Here is a 15,161-nt window from a genome sequence, read left to right as displayed (position 1 = left end):
ATTCCTCTCGGAACCTCCGCACCCCGGTCACCAGCTCTTCCAGCTCCTTCCCTCAGGTAGGCGCTACCGATCAATGCAAACTAGAACTAGTAGACATTCCAACAGCTTCTTCTTCCCCCTTGCGATCAACTTCTTAAACACCTAACCTATAATTCCATTACAACAAGCTGGCAATTTTTTGACTTGAGTTCGTTGTCACATTTCTGTGGGGCCAATTATGTATTACTCGTGCACTCACTGTAGTTGTCTCGCCATGCTGCACTATTTGCATATACTGGCCACTCATGCCAGAGTAGCATCTGCTCCATTTGCACACTGATTGAGGAGTATCTGTAACATTTGCACAACCATCATTGTCCCAGATGATCGCACTACTCGTCACTTTAAACCGCATACACTCCTTGAAGTCTCGGCGCCCTTTGCACAATGGTCATTGCACCGGACTATTGCAATATTAGTCATTCGAACTGCTCTTGGTGCTAGAGGACTCTGCATCTTTTTGGACAATTGTTTTTTGTCAATGTCTTTATGTCTCCAAAGTGTTCTGTAAATTGACTGTCTGTTGTACTAGAGCGGCTCCAACTACCGGAGACAAATTCCTTGTGTGTTTTGGACATACTTGGCAAATAAAGATGATTCTGATTCTGATTCCTCAACTTTCACAGTCTTTTTTGCCACCTGTCCCAGCTTTCTTGGAACGTGTTGTTAATGATTATTGCTAAAAAGAATGAAGTTAATCAGTTTGAACATTAAATATCTTGTCTTTGTAGTGTATTCAATTAAATATAGGTTGAACATGATTTGCAAATCATTGTATTCTGTTTTTAATTTATGTTTAACAGAACGTCCCAACATCATTGGAATTGTGGTTGTACTTGGCTCTATGTGAAAAAGAAATGGTCTTCGTTGTTATATAACAAAATAAGGCTAATAATTGTTTTTTTTGGAAAAGTGAGTTCATATACACTGATCACACCCAAGTCTGATTATCGCCAGACCTTATCAATCAAGAAATCACGTAAATAAAACCTGTCTGACAAAATGAAGTTGAAGTTGGGAGATTATTCTACGGACTGACGAGACAAAAGTTGAACTTTTTGGAAGGCGTGTGTCACGTTACATCTGGCATAAATGTGACACAGCATTTCAGAAAAAGAAAAATTGTACCACCATTAACACATGGTGGTGGTAATGTGATGGTCTGAGGCTGCTTTTCTACTTCAGGACCTGGATGACTTGCTGTGATCAAGAGAATCATGAATTCTGCTCTTTACCAGAAAATCATGAAGGACAATGTTCAGACATTAGTTTGTGACCTCAAGCTGAAGCGCTCTTGGGTACTTCAGCAGGACAATGATCCAAAACACACCAGCAAGTCAACTAATGAACAGTTTAAAAACAACATGGTTTTGTTGTGGAGACTTGAATCCAATTGAAATGGTGTGGCATGATTTTAAAAAGGCCGTCCATGTTCCGTCCAAACCCTCCACTGAATTAAAAATATTCTGCAAAGAAAGGGTGGGCCAAAATATCTCCACAGCGATGTGAAAGACTCATTGCCAGCAATAGAAAATGGACGATTTCAGTTGTAGCTGTTGAGGGCGGCTCAACTAGTACTACTAGGATTACGGGGAGGAATAACTTTTTCACACAGGGGCAGGTAGCTTTTAATTTTTTCCCCTCCTAAATAAATAAAATAACCATTCCAAAATGCATTTTATGTTTACTTGAGTTATCTTTGTCTGATGTTTACATTTGATTGATGATTTTAAACACTAAAGTGGAGAAACTATGCAAAAGATGAGACTTTGAAAAGGTAGCAAATACTTTTTCACGGCACTGTACCTTCACCGCACAAAATACATTTGCCGGTTGACTCTCTAAATCTACAAATCCCGAAAGGAAATAACAGACATGACTACATCTGAAAATGATTACTCAATCAAATTGTTGTCAAGCATCCATGTAATTACCAACTATTTATGCTTGGTTTACTTTTCTGTAATAAAGAACGAAAAGGGGAGTTTGCACCCCCCCCCCCCCCCCCACAAAAAAAAACCCCAAAAACACTTTTTGTCATATTTGTTAAAACAGTCATTATGAATTGACAGTAGTACAGTGGTGCCTTGAGATACAAGTGACTCGAAGTATTTTGAGGTACGTGCCGTTATTAGGCCAATTTTTTTCCTTTGACAACCATAAACTTAGGGGCGGTGTACAGTGGCAGTGATTCAACTCAAGTCACAAGAAGCACCAATTTGGCAGATAGAATTCGTGAGCAATTCTTCAAAAAAGAGGCTTCAAGCTGTTAAATGCCACTCCCAGTTGAAGTTGACTGTCAAACTAAACATAATACAAAGAATTACAAGTTGTATATTTAAAACACACAAGAAAACACACACCGCATACAGTAGCTTGGCCTTTAAGTCCGCTAGCTTAATGCTAACACGTAAAGGAAAACGCCATTGACGGGCTGACGGATAGCATCCATAACCGTGGTGTTCCAACCCTTTCATCAACAAATATTTCAATGCAAATAGTGGAGCAACACATAGACTGATCATATAACAATACTCACAGGCATATATGATTTATCCTCTGTGAAGAACGACTAATATTACTGCTGAGGAGTTGTGACAGCACCTTTGTCTCCATGTATGTCTGTATTACTCTGCCCCCTGGTGGCCAAGACGCAGACAGCAGAAGGAGCAGCACAATACAAATAAAGATTAATTCTTTATATTCTTTAATTATGTTATTGATTTATATATATATATATTAAATAAAATACTATATGATAGTGAAACATTGTTTTATTGTTAAAAACCACATGACAAAATTTTTTGTTTTTTGGGGGGAAGACTGGAAATGACCAATAAGGTGCTTTTCTGGGATAACAATGCTAGGGCGCAATTCAAAATGACCGTTTTAACCAATATGACAAAAAGTGATTCTTTTCTTGAAATTGCAAACTCCCCTATACACGTGTGGCTTTTCGGGCTCAAAAATTAATTTGAGGACATCATCAAGGGCACTGGTGTCAAACTCAAGGCCCGGGGGCCAGATCCGGCCCGCCACATCATTGCATGTGGCCCGCGAAAGCAAATCATGTGCCTCAACTCCTGTGATTCCTGCTAAAATCTGCACCAACATTTTAAATTGTCATATGTAATAAATAATGTTAAGATACTGCAAGCATTTTTTGTTACCAATCCCCCTTTTTTTGTTTTTACAGTAACTGAACACCGTAGTATCCTTGACTTCTGATTTCAGAATTGGCTATTCATCTATTTGTTGTGTATATGCAACAATATGAGGCGATTAATCATTTATATGGTTTCACAGTCATAACGGCCCTCTGAGGGAAATCGTAACTACAACGTGGCCCGCAACAAAAAGTATTTTGGCACCCCTAATCTAGGGCAACAATTTTCAACTAATGCGCAAAACATAAAATAATTTACAGATAAAATAAATACTTGGACATTATCTGTGCTCTTTTCATTAAGATCTAAACTCACCGTCTAAACACACTTGAAAGCGATGCTTGGTGATATAATGACATTGCAAAAAAAAAAAAAAAAGTTTCCAAATATGGTCACTGTTCTTGGGAACCACTGAGCATAAGCACATTGTGCAATATCCGTCAATCATCATCATTATCGTCATCATCATCATTATTATCATAATCATATCAAGGAAAATATGATAACGAAACACTTGAGATGAATGGAAAGCACATCTGGCGCAGAGATAACAGCTCAATCCCGAGAAAGGAAAAGCCAGGATCTCCGTCACGCTGATCGGTATCGATTGTGACCCGCAGGGAGACATCAGTAACTGCTGTCACAACACGAGAGCTCGGGGGGAAAAAAGGATGCCGTCCATAGAAAAGGAGGAAGGAGAGTGGTGAGGATATCAAAAGGAGTCCCCAGCAGGTCAAGATGACAGATGAAGCAGAGGCCAAGTGGCACCAACCTGGCTATCGACTGCTTCTCTTATAGTCACAGGGAAGAGAACCCTCATTATTGCTTCTTTGGCTCCTTTCTCTATTCTAAAGAACGAGGCGGTAGAATATCCAGCATCCAAACGTGATCCAGTGGCTCGTCCAACTCAGCTCTGACCACTTCTGAACGGTGTGATGGCTGATGTCATCCTGTAGGGGGGTGAGACGTAAAACAGAAGCTCAAAAAAAAAGGATTCGAAACTGTTTTCTATTGGTAGTTTTCCAGTGACATCATGCACTGCTGGACACACGGCTGCCATGTTGGATGTTGATGTTGTGGTGCTTATTGAGTGATTTGATAGATACATTTGATAGCCAAGGTCAAAAAAATTATGAATTACTGTGCAGTGTTTGGCTGCAACAATACAGGTGGGAGGGACAGAGTATTTTTTGGGGGATGGACTGTACTTTTCTGAATAGTTTTAATGCAACATTTTACTTCTACTTCAGCATTTCTGTTAAGAAGAAACATTACTTTTACTCAGTTACATTGTGCTCGCTACTTTTGTTTTTGTTTTTTTTTTTCATTTTGGTTTCTCCGAGAAACTTTAATTATTTATTACTGTTTCAGTTAAAGTGTTATTGTTGGGCAATATCTGAATTTGTACATTCCCATTTTATATTTTTGTCTCGTTGATGCTTGTGCTTTGATTAAAAAAATAGACGTTAATCACCGGTTACTCAGGTTTTTTTGTTTTTTTATTGAATACTTACTCTCCCACAAGTAATTGTTTGGGGGATTACTTTCTATTTTTACTTTAGACAAATTATTCTAAACTAACAGTACGCATAATTGAGTACAATTTATGGCTACTCTAACCATCTCTGCACTTCGTAGAAGTTAATCTTTAACAATAAGCAACGTTAGAAAATGCATGATACATAGAGTACATACCTCCATTTTCAAAGTTTACATTTTAATTCAGTACTCTTTAGTAATACTGATTTATAAGATAAATATCTTTCATTGTGCATCGGTCGATTGTTACCATGGTGTTTTATTAAAGGTACATACACATCAGAAATCCAGGATACTTTGATGACTCCCACCATGCTAACTGCTATCTAGCAATGAGGCGAGTGTTGGGCAAAGTCAATGCTTTTTTTTTTTTTAGCTAAAGTAAGCCAAACTGTCAAATATTCCACGTCATTAAGTGAAACAGTCTCTGTCTTATTTCCACTTTTCTTCACACATAGTTAGGCGATGAGAGATGTTTGAATTGTGTGGGGATCGTAGTTGTTTATGGCAGCTACTCTGTCATCGTGGTAGCATACACCCTGGACTGGCCGCAAGTCAATCTAAGATCATGTATAGACCAACAACCATTCACACTCACATTTATAAATAAGGACAATTTAGAGTGTTCAGTGAAGCTAACATGAATGTTTTTGGAATGTGGGAGGAGGCCGGAGCACCCGGAGAAAACCCATGCAAGCATGGGAACGTGTGTTTTCGCCGAGTTTTTTTTTTTTTGTGTGATCAAATGTTTTAAATTATATTCAACTCAACAATTATGACAAACAGATATTATATACGTTTCCCCCCTTTGATATGAGATACGATTGATTTGAGTTACAAGCATGGTCACGGAACGGATTAAACTTGTATCTCAAGGCGCCATGTTAATTTGTAAAAATAACAGACCCACAATGGGACTGAGCATTAGTATCGATTTGTGAAAAAATATAAAATTGGGCAAATTTGGACATAGGACAGTGACGATATGCACTCAAATACTGTAGATTACAAGCTCACCTCATCCTCCTCCATGTAGTCCACACTGGAATTGAACACAGAACCCAGGTACGTCAGATGTAGTATTGCCAGAGCACTGAATGCTATGTTGATCATGTACACCCATAGTGCCTGCAGAGGACGAGGCAATACAGTAAGCATCATATCGGAGCATTGCATCTATATGTATGTAATGTATGTAAAGTCCATGCAGGAAGCTTTTTCTAGTTTGCAGGGATCATTCTTCTCCCTCCCTGTTGCTTAGGATTTGTCTAACCAATCCCGCATAACAGCTTTTTGCTAGGCATCCTGCCAGACACGCTAACTCTAAATTATAATCACTTGACAGGGCCCGGCAGACTGTTGAGGCTGCTGCATTTTAACCGCTGCAGATGTGAGTTTCCTCTAGAATTAAAACACAACTGTCAAACTAAATAAAACAAAGAATTACACGTTGTGTATTCAAAACAACTTAGTCCGCTTGCTTAATGCTAATACTAAAGAACCTCCATTTTGCGGTGCTTGAAACCTTCAAGCAACGATTGGACACATACGGTGCAGCAACACATGTAGGAAGACAATATAACAGTACTCACAGTCATATATTCTTTATCCTCTGTGTAGAAAGACTAATATAAGTCAAGTTTATTTGTATAGCCCTTAATCACAAAAGTTGGCAATGAGTAGTGCCATACTGATGTGCTGAGAGATGAGTTAATAATAATAATCATCATCAGTCATCATCATCATCATCATAATAATAGATTAGATTGATCTACACCGGCACGGTGCACGACGGGTCAGCACATCTGCCTCACAGTTCTGGGGACCGGGGATCAAATCCCGGCCCCGCCTGTGCGGAGTTTGCATGTTCTCCCCGTCCGTGCCAGGGTGGGTTTTCTCCGGGCACTCCGGTTTCCTCCCACATCCCAAAAACATGCATGGTAAGTTAATTGAAGACTCTAAATTGCCCGTAGGTGTGAATGTGAGTGCAAATGGTTGTTTGTTTCTATGTGTCCTGCGATTGGCAGGCAATCAGTTCAGGGTGTACCCCCCCCCGTCCGAGGATAAGCGGTAAAGAAAATGATTGATCTAGCGCCTTTCAGGACACCCAAGCACACCTGATTTGTGACAGTATATCCGTCTGTCTGTCTTATACTGCCCCCAGGTGGCCAAGACAGGCACACCATAAGGAGCAGCACAATGGGCATTCAACTGATTCAGTGTGAAAAACTTGTTTGATGCTTTTTATCCATCCATCCATTTTCTTTATGGATGGTAAACCACCCAGGCACGTGGAGAACATGCAAACTCCACACAGGCGGGGCCGGGATTTGAACCCCAATCCCCAGAAGTGTAAGGCAGATGTGCTAACCAGTCATCCACCGTGCCGGCTGATGCTTTTTTTTTTATATTTAATTATGCCATTACTGTATGTTTGTATAAAGTACAAGATTTCTCCTCATTAAAATACACATTACAACATTTTTGGGGGGGTGTGGCAGGAACTGAATAATGGAAGTCCTATTTATTTCAATAGGGAAAGATGATTCCAGATATGAGTGTTTTTAGTTATGCGCGTGATCAAGAAACAAATTCAACTGTATCTCAAGGCACCACTGCACTATACTGTAATATTCGTCATTGGAAGGTTTTGAGGAGACCATCAATTAAGTGTGATAAGTTCAAAAACCTTTAGACATAATGTGACATAACAGATTTGGCATAAACTTTTTTCAGTTTTGTTGAATGATATCCTCACGCCAGCACCTGTTAGTGTTTAAATGTATATTCTCTCTGCTCTGAGCTCGGATGACAACGCAGGTAGTCATTGGTGAGACACAGCAGTGTGTAACTGCAACCGGCTCAAAGGTTACAGAAAAAGGCTGTGAAAAAAGGTTGTAATCACACCTATCTAAGAAGCTCAAGAAGGCTGCAAAACTGCACAATGTTAATCAACAGTAAACAAAGAGCCATGGAGATAATAATAAAAAAAAAAAAAAAAAGAGAAGGAAGCATTACCTTTTTGTTCTGGTGAGTGCAGTTCTCCTGACATTTCTTGGACAGAATACAGGCGTTTAAAATGGCCGCCAGTCTCTTCCGCAGCACTGACACAGAAAACAGGGCCGATGCATTAACATAAAACGCTTCCTCCCAGCAGTGAAAGATAAACAAAGAAACAAAAAACAAACAGAAACAGAAACAAAGTGTAATGACGGGTGCAATTAAGCCATTGCTACAATGTTAAGTGCCAAAGAATCAAGTGTGAAAAGGAGACGTTAGACTGAGTCTCACTGTGCTCAACGTAGGTGATGAAGCCAAGAGATACGAGCACGGCACCCAGATGGAAACTCAAACCCTGCCAGACACAACCAAAAGTAAACTTGCAACTCAGAGCACAGTTTAACTGCTTTAGTACTCACGTGCAGAAGGGCGCTGGCTGCATATGTCACCATGATGGCAGAGAAAGCCCCAAATTTGAGAGCACTCTGAAATACATCTGTAAAATAATAGTGTTATTATTTTATTGTATTTTTAGCGTTGCTTGCAATCAGAAATGCAGTGGTGCCTCGAGATAAGAGTGACCAGACTTTTTTTTGGACCCAGTTTATGCTTTTGATTTGAAACAAAAAAAAAAAAAAAAAAAAGAGAGATACGTGTGCTGTATGGTGGCAGTGAACTCAGCTCACTTTACAACATGCAGCAGTTTGGCAGATAGTAAAAAAAAAAATAATAATAATCTTTAAAAAAGACACTTCATGCTGTTCAAGTTTACTGTCAATGTTAACATGAAACAATGAGAATTACACATTATGTCATTTAAACAACCACATAACTTTGCCTTTACGTCTGCTAGCTTAATGCTAACACATAATGGGAAACGCCATAGACAGGCTGATGAATAGCATCCATGTGGCATATAACAATACTCACAGACATATGTTCTTTATCCTCTGTGAAAATCGACAAATATTACTGCAGATTGCTGAGTCACTTACGCTAACTGAGTGAAACGCTTCTCTGTTTGTCATACTGCCGCCCGGTGGCCAAATCGCACAAACCAGAAGGAGCAGCAATGAATTCATTACGATGCACAAATTGTTCAAATCTTTATATTCTATTTAATTATGTTCTGACATGTTCTGTGTTTGTATAAAGTACAGTATTATAGAGTGCTAGTTTCCTTTTTAAAAAGGAAAGGAGTTTTTGGATTAAGGCCATTTCCATTCATTTCAATGGAAGAATGATTTGAGTGTTTTGAATTACGAGCGTAGTCATGGAATGAATTCAACTTGCATCTCAACGCACACACCGTAGAAACATTCTAACTCACAGGTATGTAGAAAGCACGACATGGGCAGATTCCACGATGTGACCACCTCCACCATCGAGCGAGGGAACGCGATGCTCAATGGCTTTGACACCGTCAGATCCCTACAATACACCCATCTTTTAAAGTGAGTCATATACAAGCCCTGCTGCCCATGAGAAAGCTTTCATTTATTCATTTACTAACCATTTGAGGTTTTCCTTCTCCTCTGTGAAGCCTGCCCCAGCCAGAGTGGCTGTGGTCTCACTCAAATACGCAACAAAATAGTTGCTTAAATGGAAAGACAGTGTGTTCTCATAAGCCAACAACCACCTAGTGCAAAAAAAAAGAGATAGGACGTATTTAATTTTTTTAAGTTGAGTTAAAACCATTTAGTGCCGTTGCTTGTCAATTCAGGCAAGTTCCTTGGACTCAAATATCTCCCATAAAGAGTCATTCATTGTACAGTGTATACAACAAATGCAATACGGTTATTATCTAACCAAAAGTGCAAATGTGGGATTATTACCAAATATAATAAGAATTGATGTGTGTAAAAAACTGGAGGACATGACAATCCTTGCATCGATGTGTAGTTAAGGCAATGCAATACATACAAAGGATGAATATAGGCTGTACACCGTGCAAAATGCGAGGCGTGTAAGGCCCACCGCACAACAACCAAAGCGTACAGACACGACTGAAGTGGACCATCTCGAAAAAAATTACAGTTGCTGACTCTTTGCTTCACACCAAGTGACTGAGCGCCGCAAATCTACTGGCGCGCTGAACAATGGAAATGTGACCCTATGTCAGGTTTTGAGGCTCCACATACAATAAACTGTCCTGTATTATTTTTTATTGAACCACAAAAACATGGCTGGATTGTCAACGATGACGTGTGTGGCCACAACGAGGCAATGTGTGAGAATAAGGAGAGAGAGAGGAGAGAACATTTCAATCACAGCCGACTGTCAGCCACTCATAAAAACGAGTTGCTGAACCCCGCACACTGTGTGAAAAGTTCAGACGGCTGTGACGCTCGTTTGTGCGGTAGGCCTCAAAATCTTCAGTGCAGTGATCACAATACCAGAGTGGGTCAAAATATCAATACAGTAGTGTGTCTGTAGAATGAATACTGGACTTTGATGTTGACTCATATGGACATGGAATTTAATACTCCATGTGATTGGCCGGTGACCAGTCCAGGGTGAAGTCTGCATTTTGCCCCAAACTCTGCTGGGATAGATTCATGTTCACCATGACCTTGAAAAGGATCATCAAGTGCAGAGGATGGATGGATGGATGGACGGATGGATGGAATACAACAAGTACAGTTGTTGCCATGGGTAAGGCATTGTATACTGTAAATGCACAATTCAACATCATACTTACTTTGCCAGTGAACCTCTGCGCAGAAATAAACCAAAAGAGAAGCATCAGACATCAGACAAACACGGTAAAGCAAAAAGGAGCACACAATGCTGTTAATGTTTGTCTTGATTGATAATTTGCTACCTGATTTTTCTCCTCTTTTTGCTGTGAAAAGAAAATGGTAAAGAGACACGTGATAATTTAAAACTACAAACAAAAGCATAAGCCAACATCTGGCCTCCGTGGTCCACTCACCTCCTTAGCAGCTTGTCTCCGTAGATGGGAATGAAATAGGGGAAGAGGTAGGGCGCCACACAGTTGGAGAGGACGAGGCAAATCTGACTTTTAACCGAGCTAAAAGATACTTTGAATAACCACGAAAAGCTCTGAGGATAAAAAAAAAAAAAAAGATTGAATTTTTAAAAATTCCAATGCAACGTCACCATTTCTACTGAGTGGTTATTGGATCACACATACCATCTTACGTCCTTCTAAAGCCTCTTTGTAGCTACTGAAGCTGATCCACGGACCAAAGATGACTGTTCCCACATAGTAAATGTAACCCATGAATTCGATGGGAGAGGGTACGCCGGTCACGACACCTCTATCCAGATCGAAGGCCAGAGAGATGGCTTTCATGGCCACCACCATCTGTGAACCTGGGCACCCGCAGCAACGCTTGGAACGAGCCTTGAATAATCAACGCATGAAAGGACAGAAGGCTGCACGCCTTACCTCTCATCTTGTGCCAGTTGGTGGTGTCCATCATGTGCAGTTCTCTGGTCAAATCGAGCACAACAAGGCATGGTTTGAGCAAGATGCTCTTTGCTCATATTGCTAATCATACCATGGCGTTATTACATGAAGTCAAATTTACACGAAACAAATGTGCATTACTGCTTTCAAGCTTACGAAGTGGCTCATAGAGGAGGCGATAATGTACTTCCGACATGATATCACATTTACATGAGCGGGCTGAACGGTGACCGACTGGTTAGCACATCTGCCTCACAGTTCTGAGGACCCGGGCTCAAATCCGGCCTCCCCTGTGTGGAGTTTGCATGTTCTCCCAGTGCCTGTGTGGGTTTACCTCCCATCCATCCATCCATCCATTTTCTGAGCCGCTTCTCCTCACTAGGGTCGCGGGCGTGCTGGAGCCTATCCCAGCTGTCACCCTGAACTGGTTGCCAGCCAATCGCAGGGCACATAGAAACAAACATCCATTCGCACTCACAGTCACGCCTACGGGCAATTTAGAGTCTCCAATTAATGCATGTTTTTGGGATGTGGGAGGAAACCGCAGTGCCCGGAGAAAAGCCACGCAGGCACGGGGAGAACATGCAAACTCCACACAGGCGGGGACGGGGATTGAACCCGGGTCCTCAGAACTGTGAGGCTGACGCTCTAACCAGTCGTCCACCGCGCCGCGGGTTTACCTCCCACATTCCAAAAACATGCTAGTAGGTTGGGTGAAGACTCTAACTTGTGAATGTGAGTGCGACTGGTTGTTTGTTTCTATGTGCCCTGCGATTGGCTGAAAACTAGTTCAGGGTGTACCTCACCTCTCACCCAGAGTCACCTGGGACAGGCTCCAGCACACTGCGACCCTAAAAACTATTCTTTTTTCTCATGCTTTTTAGAGTATTTCCACTTTTAAAGGCTATTTCTTGCACTGTACGCTGTTTTAATTGTACTTTTAATTGTTTTTGCTCTTTCTTTTAAATGTTTATAAGCTGTTTTTTTCCTGGTTTTTAAAAAAAAAAAAAAAAAAAAAAAAAAAACCTTTTCATCATCTAAAGCACATTGAGTTGTGTATGAAATGCGCTATATAAATAAATTTGCTTTGTTTTGCTTTGCTAAGTGAGGGATAAGTGGTATGGAAAATGGATGGATGGATTTATAAGAGCGTCATACATCACTCTTTGACAAATTTAAAGTAACGTATAATATTTTATATATGTCATATATAATATTATGGAAAGGAGTACAAAATGATGGAAAGGAGTACAATACAGGAGTGAAAGGTGTAAAGTTATAGAACAACTTAAAGAAATAAAAGAGTCAAGCTCAATATATTCTAAAAGCTCATTAAATCAAGAGAATTAAATAATCATAAAATGGTGAATTAGGATAACGGTTCGCAACATACCATAAGTTAAAAATCATTTGGAAGACTTTGGTGGATTTATTTGAATAGAGAGACAAAAAGGGAAATAGGGAATGTAAATCTTTTCCTGTACAAAAAAGGCAGAAAATAGAAGATTTATTCGTCTCTCTGCTCTTTTTCATTCAAATTGTGTGTTTTCATGTGAACGTCCATCCATCCATTTTCCATCCCGTTTATCCTCACTCGGGTCACGGGCTTGCTGGAGCCTATTTTAGCTGCCTGTTGACCGGGAGGCGGGGTACACCCTGAACTGGTCGCCAGCCAATCGCACCGCGCATACAAACAACCATTCGCACTCAAATTCACACCTACGTGCAATTTAGAGTCTGCTTTGTTTGTCATACTTTGTTTGTCTGTTTTTTTCTTTCTTTAATTTAATGAAACAAACAAACAAAAGATACACTACTCACACAAAGTTAGGGATATTTGGCTTTTGGGGCAAATTTCAGAATGAACATTAAATGCACTATAAACTTTCCAGGTGAACTTAATTTGACCTGTTCCAAACCTTTTAATGCACATCCAACTGTTCAATGTTTCACTACTAAAAGATGTACTTTATATCCCTAACTTTATGTGAATAGTTGACTCTACAGTATGTCAAAGGACGGCATTCTTACCCCAGCAGCAGATAGATAAACACGGTGATAGAGAGAAAGGTGCCTCGCATGGTCGAGTGGCGACACAGAAAAAGGAAGAGGTAGCAGAGGAGGCTAAGGAGGACCACCCAGATCATGTGCAGTTCAAAGAACAAGTAGAGGACGTAGAATCCTCCCGCCACTGTGGCCAAATGCTTCAAAATGGAGGGTAAGCCTGCCACGTAAAAGGAATCAGAAGCGACTGTGACCATCCAGAGAAAAAAAAAAAAGAATACTTACCTAACATCCAGAGAAGGCGACACAGAAGGCAGATGAGCAGCAGCTGCCACACCTGCTCCAGTCCCTGTTGGGCTGTCGGCAGCAGGCAGCCGTGAGCGAGCTCCTGGAAGAACTGGCGGCGGCTGAAAACTCCCATTGCTGCCAGTCTAAAATGGCAGAGAGATGTTCAAAGACTTTGCAGTAAAACCCCGCATATTTGCAGTGCGGCGTTTCTTGCTTTGACTTCAGAGCACAAATGTGAGATATGAGCCCTGCGTGGTGGCAGTGAACTCAAACACACATTGCTCTGCTACCTAAAGTGTGTCTAATGTGGTGAAATGATTTCATGGTTTTATTGTACACAAGTTATTTGATAGAATGAGTCATCCTGAGCTTGTACGTTGTATTTTCATGAGCATTTTGCACGGAACGCATGGAATGTCAAGCATTTTGTCTTTCTTCAATGAAAGATAGGCTGTGGATAATTGTAGAGTAAATATTTACAGTGGTTTTGTAATTGTACATCATTTTGTGTATGTAATTGGATGTTGTCAAGCTTAACATGTCCACTCTGTCATAGTGTATTGAGATGAAAAACTTTACATAAATTCGAAATATACACAGTAAGATTGCTGACTGAATCATGTTGCTAAATGGAGGTCCAACATGTGCTCATGAAATGGCTACATTAGTTTAAAAAATAAAATAAAATGCCCACTCTGTCAACAAGCTCACGTATTTTATTATTTACATGTACAATGTGTCTGCTTGCACTTATTAATTTTATTTTTCCCCCCCCCCCCCAAGTGTGGGAACTTGACCAATATGCATTGACTTAACACAATGAATATTCAGTCCAAGGGACGATTTCAACTTTTGGGGGTGAAATGGTAAAGTCTCAAAGGAACCTTATGGTGATATGGACTAATCAATTTCAGGTTATTTAATTAAAAAAAATAATAATCAAATTTCACAATTAGTTCAACTCTGTTGTTATCTGTGAATATTTTCGTCCGGCTCATGCAAGTCGTCCACAACATGTCGTTTGCTTAAGGAGACAACACACATAATCATAATAATAATAATAAATCACATTAAATGATGCATCTGTATTTTGAACAAATGGGTGCGGTAACCGTGGCGTTATGATGTGTAAAATATGATATAGGGCAACTATAGGTCTAAATTTGTGTGCATGCTTTATAAAGTAGGCTACTTGAACGCATCACAGTGGTGTGCAGCAGGGCATGCTGTGGCTCCGCAATGCAGTGCACCGGGGGGACGAGTTGTCACAGCTGCTCGATCCGCGACCTCCACGAACACAAAACACTGGCGTGACGTCCAACGCCGGCGCCCGAAGCGTGTTGTGACAATTCTTGAAAGAAGCTGGTGAAGAACTAGCAAACCTTGCTCCCAGCGTTCGGTGGGATTGACGCTCTCGCTTGTAAACGTCGACCGCCCTCCGAGCCCCTCACACGCCGGCCGTGGCTAATAGGTCGCCGCGCGCTCGTCAGTTTGTGTACTGGAAAGAAGCTTACCGTTTGTCGAGCGGCAGCTGCGGGCTCCTTCCTGCTTTTCCGCCCGTCTCCACTCACTTTTACCACGCGTGTTTTCGTGTTCACTCAGTCCAGATGATGCTTAGAACTCGGCGACACGCAGCATCAGCACCAAGCCGTCCACGCAGCCACGGGAAGACTCGTCGGCCAGTAGGC

The 15,161-nt window shown here is 40.8% G+C and overlaps 1 protein-coding gene across 1 annotated transcript; it reads right to left on the bottom strand.

The window, feature by feature from the left end:
- Nucleotides 1-2,048: 2,048 nt before the first annotated feature.
- LOC133399582 (protein-serine O-palmitoleoyltransferase porcupine-like) lies at nucleotides 2,049-15,139 on the bottom strand. Its single transcript, XM_061671188.1, has 15 exons — nucleotides 14,988-15,139; nucleotides 13,471-13,616; nucleotides 13,213-13,405; nucleotides 11,161-11,204; nucleotides 10,903-11,084; nucleotides 10,681-10,811; nucleotides 10,570-10,590; nucleotides 10,447-10,461; nucleotides 9,259-9,384; nucleotides 9,076-9,176; nucleotides 8,165-8,241; nucleotides 8,037-8,100; nucleotides 7,764-7,849; nucleotides 5,763-5,873; nucleotides 2,049-4,156 (listed from the first exon to the last, which is right to left on the bottom strand). Exons 2-15 carry the CDS (start codon nucleotides 13,604-13,606, stop codon nucleotides 4,055-4,057), a joined length of 1,389 nt encoding a protein of 462 aa, XP_061527172.1. The 5' UTR covers nucleotides 13,607-13,616; nucleotides 14,988-15,139; the 3' UTR covers nucleotides 2,049-4,054.
- Between the last annotated feature and the right edge of the window lie 22 nt (nucleotides 15,140-15,161).

This window comes from Phycodurus eques, chromosome 1 (genome assembly GCF_024500275.1).
Source record: "Phycodurus eques isolate BA_2022a chromosome 1, UOR_Pequ_1.1, whole genome shotgun sequence".
NCBI lineage: Eukaryota > Metazoa > Chordata > Actinopteri > Syngnathiformes > Syngnathidae > Phycodurus > Phycodurus eques.
The sequence above is the reverse complement of the archived record's forward strand: the minus strand, read 5'-3'. Positions and strand labels throughout refer to the sequence as shown.

What these genes read in the sequence shown, in the direction of transcription:
- LOC133399582 (XM_061671188.1), bottom strand. Translation starts at nt 13,606, where the DNA reads ATGGGAGTTTTCAGCCGCCGCCAGTTCTTCCAGGAGCTCGCTCACGGC. An exon ending in GTCGTGCTTTCTACATACCT is followed by an intron (nt 8,242 to 9,075) that starts GTGAGTTAGAAT and finishes ATTATTTTACAG; the next exon opens with ATGTATTTCAGAGTGCTCTC. An exon ending in ACTACATGGAGGAGGATGAG is followed by an intron (nt 4,157 to 5,762) that starts GTGAGCTTGTAA and finishes ACCCCCCTACAG; the next exon opens with GATGACATCAGCCATCACAC.